Genomic DNA, 7,075 nt, shown 5'->3' with positions numbered 1-7,075 from the left:
CAGAGATCCTAGCCTATTGCTAGGGGACAGAAGGGCCCGGCCCCCACCATCCTCCTCTCTCCATCTGCCTGGGTCCCATTCTTTGCCTCTCATCCCTCCTTCCTCACCCCTCTGCCATCCCATCTCCTTGTGCCTCCTCTGCCCCCCAGCATCCTGAGTGACCTGCAGGCAGCCCAGAGCCACATGGGTTACTGCCCTCAGTTTGATGCCATCACAGAGCTATTGACCGGCCGGGAGCACCTGGAATTTTTCTCCCGGCTCCGGGGGGTGCCTGAGGGAGAGGTTGCCCAGGTAAGTCCCCCAGAGTGCCCTGTTTCCCATGAACTCTGAACCCCCAAAGAACCCTCAACCTCATCCTGCTTCTGCCACTGTCCTACACAGAGGACCAGCCCCCCAGCCTGTCCATGGGCTCTGGTGTGTTCCAAGCAAAGTGGCTCAGTCTTGCAGTGCCCACCAAGGAGCAGAGCGTGGGGCTCGGCAGACATCGAGAGACCAGGATTCTTATTACTGGAGACTTAATTCCAGTCTTAAATGACTGTCTTACAGAAACAGAAACACAGACACCCCCCTTCCCCCAACACACACTATGAGCAGAGTTACTGCTCACAGGGGATGGCCAGCATCCAGGATGTAGCAGGGCACCATGGACAAAACTGTGGGCTTGGAACCAGGAGAGCTGGGTTCTGTCTCTTCCTGTAGGACCTTGGACAAGTCATTTCCCTTGACCAAGCCTCAGTTTCATACATACAAAATGGAATTAGGGAATAACCCTTGCCCTGCTTACTGGGTGGGTGTCAGGATCCAGTGAGATAAATCTGTATAAAAATGCTTTGTAAATGTGAAAGCACTATCCCCACTGTCCCAGAGGATCCCAAGCCCATGGGGACCCTATCTTCTCTGTAGGGATACAAGGTGGGAGTGCACACCTGGGCCTATCCTCAGCCCAGTTTGGTGACTGGGTGCCCCGTTCCCAGGCCTGCCCCAAGAACAAGCCCACCACAGGCATGAGTCTCACCAGATTGCTTCCTGAATTGCCTTGGCCAAGATAATACATTATTGAGGGCCATTCTTCTGGTGATCAACCAAGGGACAAGCATTTATTAAGCACCTACTATATCACAGGCATTGATAATAGAAAATCAAAAATGAAACACTCCCTGCTCTCGGAAAGTAGAGGCAGGGGAGACCCCAGTTCCCTGCAGGGCTCAATAGAATATAGGTAGCTCATTTGGAGGAGAAGGCAAGAGGGCCTGGCTGGGGAGGGAGAAAGGGAAGAGCAGGAAAGGCTCTTAGAGAAGGTGACATTTGACTTGAGTCAAAGAAAACCTGGCCCTTGAGAGGCTGAGGTGAAGAGGGAAGCTGGTCCTTGGTTCACAGACCTCGCCCTTTGCTGGCGGTGCCTGAAGGCGTTCCCCACCCTGTACCACCTGAAGGTATCAAAGGAGGAGATTCCCTGGGGCTGGCTGCACACCTGGGGTTGCCTTCATTAGCAGGGGCACCTCTGGGCCCCTGCAGGCTGTGCCAGCAGAACCTAAGCCTGGCACGTCCTGCCAAGCTAGGGCACTTTGGAGAGCAGCCTCAGTTACTTGTGCCAGTTCTGTGGTGTGGGAGGATTTGTCTCCCTGAGTGTGGGTTACTTAAGGGCTGACCACCCAGTGAGGCTTGTTTTTTTTCTTTATTCATAACCACCTATTACTGTCTCTGGGCCTTGATTTTCCCCATCTGCAAAATGTGATGGTACAGGGAAAAGAGTGAGGATTCAGTACTGGAGGACCTGAGTTCAGAACCTCTCTACTGCCTGCTAGCAGTGTGACCCTGGACAAGTCACTTCAGTCTCCAGATCCCAGTGTTAGGTGGAGCTGGGCCTCCTCTTCCCACCCATCTGGAGTCAGGTCTTGTACGGCCACACTCAAAGCACCCCAACCCTAGGTGAAGGCCTGGTGACTCCCCTGCTATGTGAAGGGCTCTGGCTTGTTGCCAGAATGCAAAGACAGGACATGGACCCTGCCCTCGGGCAGCATTCATCCTGATGCAGCCAGAAGACAGAGTGTAGACAAATAACTCTGATACAAGGTGGAGGGGAGTGGGGCAAAGAGGAGGCTGGAGAATTTGGAGTTGGATTAGATGATCTTTAAGGTTCCTTCCCTTCCAGCTCTCACCTGATGGGACTATAAAAGGTTAAAATCAGTGTCGTGATATGGTCTTGTACACAGTAGGTGCTTAATAAATGTCCATTTTTGTTCTTAAAAGCTCCTGTTTCTCCAGTGTTCTCAGAGTTACAAAATGCCTTTTTGGGGAGGAGGCAGAGAACACACAAGAATCAGTACCCCCATTTTACAGACAGGGAAACTCGGGCTTCTAGAGAGAAGGGACTTGGCCAAGGTGACACTGCTAGTAAAAAGCAGAATCAGGATTTGAACCCAGCTGTCCCGAGTCCAAATTCCACCGTACCAGGAAAAGGAAGACATGCCATTGGTTTTGTCATAAGAGGAATTGCTTTTATAACCTCCCAAGCTGGTGATGTTCTACCTGAATTCCCCTTGTGCCCCCTCATTTGCCTGCCCCATGGTCCTGAGCCTGACCCCCAGCGCTGCTGAGGAGCCCTCTTGGAGCCCCCCAGCCTTAGGGTGGGCTCCTCTTGATCTCTCCCATTGGCAGGTGGCCCAATTGGGCCTGACCAGGCTGGGGCTGCTACAGTATGCAGACCAGCCCTCGGGGGGCTACAGTGGCGGGAACAAAAGGAAGCTGTCCACGGCCATTGCCCTGGTGGGAGGACCGCCAGTCATCTTCTTGGTGAGTCACACAGGATTGTGGTTGGGGAGAGGGACAGAATCCTCAGGGTCACCCCCTCCTACTTCACAGATCACCTCTATGGGGGGTCATTGTTCACTTTTGAGTAGTGGGGCCTGGAGCAGGACAAAACCCAGGAATTCCTAGCCTCCAACCCTGAGCCTCACTGACCCTCTACTTCCTTCTAAAGTGAGAGGGGAAGTTGTTTTCTGCTCCACCATAGTCATCATTAGTGCTCGGTGACCTTGAACAAATTTCTTTCTTTCTCTGGGCCTCAGTTTTCCCATCTATAAAATGGGAGCATTGAATGAAGTAGCAACACATTATAGTGGAAGGAGCCCTGGATTTGGGGTTCAGAGGACCTGGGTTTGAGTTCTGGCCTCAGCAGTATGACCTTGGTCAAGTCACTTTCCCTCTATAGGCCTTAGTTTCCTCAGACATAAAAGGAAGGGGTTAGGCTAGATTTCAGGTCTTTTCAACTCAAAATCCAGAGATTCTGTCAGGGAGTGGGAGTGAGGGAAGTGAGAGATGAAGGTATTTGAATAGGCTTCTCCCTAACCCATCCTGAGGAGAGATCTTTGCCCGTGTGAAGAAGGAGAGTGGAACAGGACCTCTCAGTCTACAGAGCTATAGGGCAGGAGTGGAGGACTGGGTACATCTCCAGTCCCGTTTGATTGTTTGATGCTCCCTTCCTGGGCCTCTGCCCCAAGGATGAGCCCACCACCGGCATGGACCCCCGGGCCCGCCGCTTCCTCTGGAACAGCGTCCTGGGTGTTGTCAAGGAGGGGCGCTCGGTAGTGCTGACCTCACACAGGTAGGGGAGAGATAGTGTGTATCTGTGTGTGTATCTGCATGTCTGTGTGTGTTATCTGTGTGTGTCTGTGTATCTGTGTGTGAGTCTGTGTGTGTATCTGTGTGTCTGTGTGTGTGTCTGTGTGTGTATCTGTGTGTGTCTGTCTGTGTGTCTGTGTCTGTGTGTATCTGTGTCTGTGTGTATCTGTGTGTGTCTGTGTGTGTTAGGGGGGAAGATTGGAGGGAAGAAGCCACTAGATGAAGGGTGAGAGTCTGGGGTGAAGGAGTGGCAGCCAGGGGGAGGCACCAAGGGTTGAGGAAAGAGATGATTGGGGAAAAGGGGCCTTGGTTGGGGGAGAGGCCACTTTGGAGGGGAAGAGCCAGGGATGCAGTGTCAGGTCCTGGAGGAGAAGGGAACAGATGTGGGGGTCAGGGATCCCTGGCAGAATAAGCTACATCTGTTAGGGTCAGTGGCAGCTGAGGGCCCAGGCCCCTGGTTATTCACCTCTGGCCTGTGCCTGCCTCTGCCCCTTCCCTGTCCTACACTGTCCCCACAGCATGGAAGAGTGTGAAGCCCTCTGTACCCGCTTGGCCATCATGGTGAATGGGCGTTTCCGCTGCCTGGGCAGTGCCCAGCATCTTAAGAACAGGTAACTGGTGGAAGGGGGACGGTGGGGGCTCACCCCGCCCGGGGCTGCCCTGAATAATATGGCTGAGGTTCAGGATCACTGGGCTGAAAGGACCCCCAAGGGCCACCATACCTGAACAGGAATGTCCCTCCAGCCCACCCAACACGAGGGCATCCAGCCAGTGACAGGGAGCTCATTACATTTTAAGACAGCCTTAATTATTAGGCAACTGTTCTTTACATCGATCCTAAATCTTCCTCCCTGTGACTCCATCCCAACCCACTGCTGCCTTCTGGGGCCACGCAGAATGAGCCTGACTTCTCCCACGTGACCCTCCTTCAAGTGTTTGCTTCTCTGGCCCCAGAGCAGAGGAGAAGGCTGGGTACGGGCTCACCCAGAGCATGGCACGTCCCACAGGTTTGGAGAGGGCTACACCGTGTCACTGAGAGTGCCCACCTCACACCCAGGGCCTGCCCAGGATTTCGTGGAGGCCTCTTTCCCCGGAGCCGTGCTCAAGGAACACCATGGCTGCCTGCTGCGATATCAGCTGCCCACCGGGCACTGCCCACTGGCCCGCCTCTTCAGTGAACTCGCCACCCACAGTCCCCGCCTGGGCATCGAGGACTTCTCTGTAACCCAGACCACACTTGACCAGGTTTGAAATCAGATGGGATGGGAGGGGCTCAGCTTTAGACTAAGGGTAGAATGGTTCTGGATTCTGCCTGTCATTCAGGGCCCTGGCTCATGGCCACCTCCTCCAAGAAGCCTTGCCTAACTCCCCTCCCCCATCCCCAATCCCTGCGTCCACTGGCTGCCTTCTTGACTCAATGCCACCTGCCATGTCCTGTTCCACCAGGTGTTTGTCTATTTCGCAAAGGACCAAGGTGAGGAGGAGAGCCCCGGGAAAGCAGCCTCTCCCTGCCCTGGGTCCAGTTCCCAAATCCCCCACAGGGTCAGCTGCTTTCTGGAGGACACCAGCGTGACTGAAAGCTTGGTCTGACCGAACGGGCAGGTGGACAGACGGGCAGACCTCCAGTCAGGAACCTGCCCCTGGGACGGGAGGAGGAGCTTTGTGATACTCAGGTGTTGGGGCAGCTACCACCACTTGTGCCCTGTCTCTGCCCCTACCAGCCCCCATGGGGCCCCCTTGTCCAGCCTAGCAGGAGGCTAGGCAGCTAGCAAAAGAGAAGGGCCCTGAGGACCCCCCAAAGGGGGGCCACTGCTGCGTCTCAGGGCTCCAGGGGACTCTCCTCTGCACTCCCCTTCCTCCCAAATAAAAGAATAAAACCATGAGATACCCTGGAATGTTTCATATGTGTGCACACGGCTGGGCCTGACCGTGTGCATCTTCATGTATGTGTTCATATGTTTCTATGTATTTGAGGGGCCAGGTCCTGATCCTGGCTCAGAGGTACTACCTGTGTAACCTTGGACAAGTCCCAGAAGCACCAGATCCCAAACATGGATAGGAGCCCAGAGGGCCTCCTCTCCAGTGGTTCTCGGACACAGCAGATCCCCAAAGTGGTCATCTGGCCTCTGCTCCAAGACCACTGATGAGGGGAGACCCCCTGCTTCCTGATGCACCCATTCCTTTGGAGGAAGTCTTGGCTGAGGGGCCGATTTGCTTGACATAAAACACAACAGGGCCTTTTTGCAACTCCTGACACCCCTCCCCTTAAATCCTTCTGGTTCTGCCCTCTGGGGTCAAGCAGATTGGATTCTGGACACAGACACAGACACCTCTCTTCCATGGGATAGCCCCCCAGGCACTGGAACGAGGCTGTCCCATCCGCCCTCCTCTCCAGGCTAAACATTCCCAGTTCCTTCAACTGTTCCTTCTCTGGTTTTTCAGCATCTGATTACCCTCCTTTGGATTCTCTCTTGCTTCCCAATGCCCTTCCCAAACTGTGGTCCCCCAAATTGAACACAAGGTACCAGATGTGGTCCGACCAGGGCAGACTCTCCCCTCCCCAATCCTGGACATGATACCTCTCTTTTTGTTAGCCCAAATTAGCTTTCTTGGCTGACATGTCACATGTATTAAGCTTAGGGTCCACTGAGACCCTCCAAAGATGCATGCTCCTCTCTGCCTCAGTTTCCCTATATGTAAAATGAAGCATTTGGATGAAGTGTTCTCAGAAGTCCTTCTCATCTCTAAATTCTATTATCATCAGCCTATGTATAGTCTATTTGTACACATTTGTGAACCTTTATGTGCATGTCTCTGTGTATATCCATATACTATGTACACTGTGTACAAAGCAATAATAAGAACCACCCGCATTTCCACAGTTCTTTGAGGCTTACAAAGTGGTTTCCTCCCAACAGCCCCCGATGTAGGCAGTGCCAGCTTATTATTCCCATTTCATAGATAAGAAAACTGTGGCCCTAAAAAATTGAGTGACCTACCCAAGATCACAAAACTGGTAAATTTCTGGGTTAGGATTTGAACCCAGGCTCTCCTCACCTTTCCACCTATGTGTACAATTCTGGGTATGTGTTAAGAGTGTGTGCACATATCTGTGTGAAGGACCCAACTCATAGTCCTAAGGCCTTGATAATTCAGGTCTAGTTCCCAGCGGACCAGGGCCTTCGGCCCCAAGGCAGTCTCTGTTATCGATTTTTATGATAACAGTAATAGTGACTAGCTGTATAAATATATGGCACTTTAAGCTTTGCGAGGCACTCTACAAATATCTCACTTAATCCTCAAAAACAACACTGAAAGGTAGGAGTTGTTGTTATCCCCATTTTACAGAAGGGGAAATTGAGGCTGACAGTTTTATTTTCTAAACCTCTGAAACTCAGAGATTTGGAAACAGTCCATCTGACTGGCCCAAGCCCTCTAAGCATCTGGGACTCCA

The 7,075-nt window shown here is 52.8% G+C and overlaps 1 protein-coding gene across 1 annotated transcript in view; it reads left to right on the top strand.

The window, feature by feature from the left end:
- The window catches only part of ABCA7 (ATP binding cassette subfamily A member 7), a 54,984-nt gene extending 49,490 nt beyond the window's left edge, over window positions 1-5,494 (top strand). Inside the window, exons 45-50 of the mRNA XM_069101958.1 lie at window positions 150-291; window positions 2,659-2,793; window positions 3,501-3,604; window positions 4,140-4,232; window positions 4,629-4,866; window positions 5,068-5,494. Coding sequence (XP_068958059.1) covers window positions 150-291; window positions 2,659-2,793; window positions 3,501-3,604; window positions 4,140-4,232; window positions 4,629-4,866; window positions 5,068-5,211 — 856 coding nt within the window. The 3' untranslated portion in view covers window positions 5,212-5,494. The remainder of the gene's footprint in view (window positions 1-149; window positions 292-2,658; window positions 2,794-3,500; window positions 3,605-4,139; window positions 4,233-4,628; window positions 4,867-5,067) is intronic.
- Window positions 5,495-7,075: the final 1,581 nt, after the last annotated feature.

This window comes from Petaurus breviceps, unplaced genomic scaffold (genome assembly GCF_028583685.1).
Source record: "Petaurus breviceps papuanus isolate PSGF00001 unplaced genomic scaffold, PetGlider_PUasm1.0 523, whole genome shotgun sequence".
In the NCBI taxonomy this organism is placed as follows: domain Eukaryota; kingdom Metazoa; phylum Chordata; class Mammalia; order Diprotodontia; family Petauridae; genus Petaurus; species Petaurus breviceps.
This window is presented reverse-complemented; position numbering and strand designations above follow the sequence as displayed.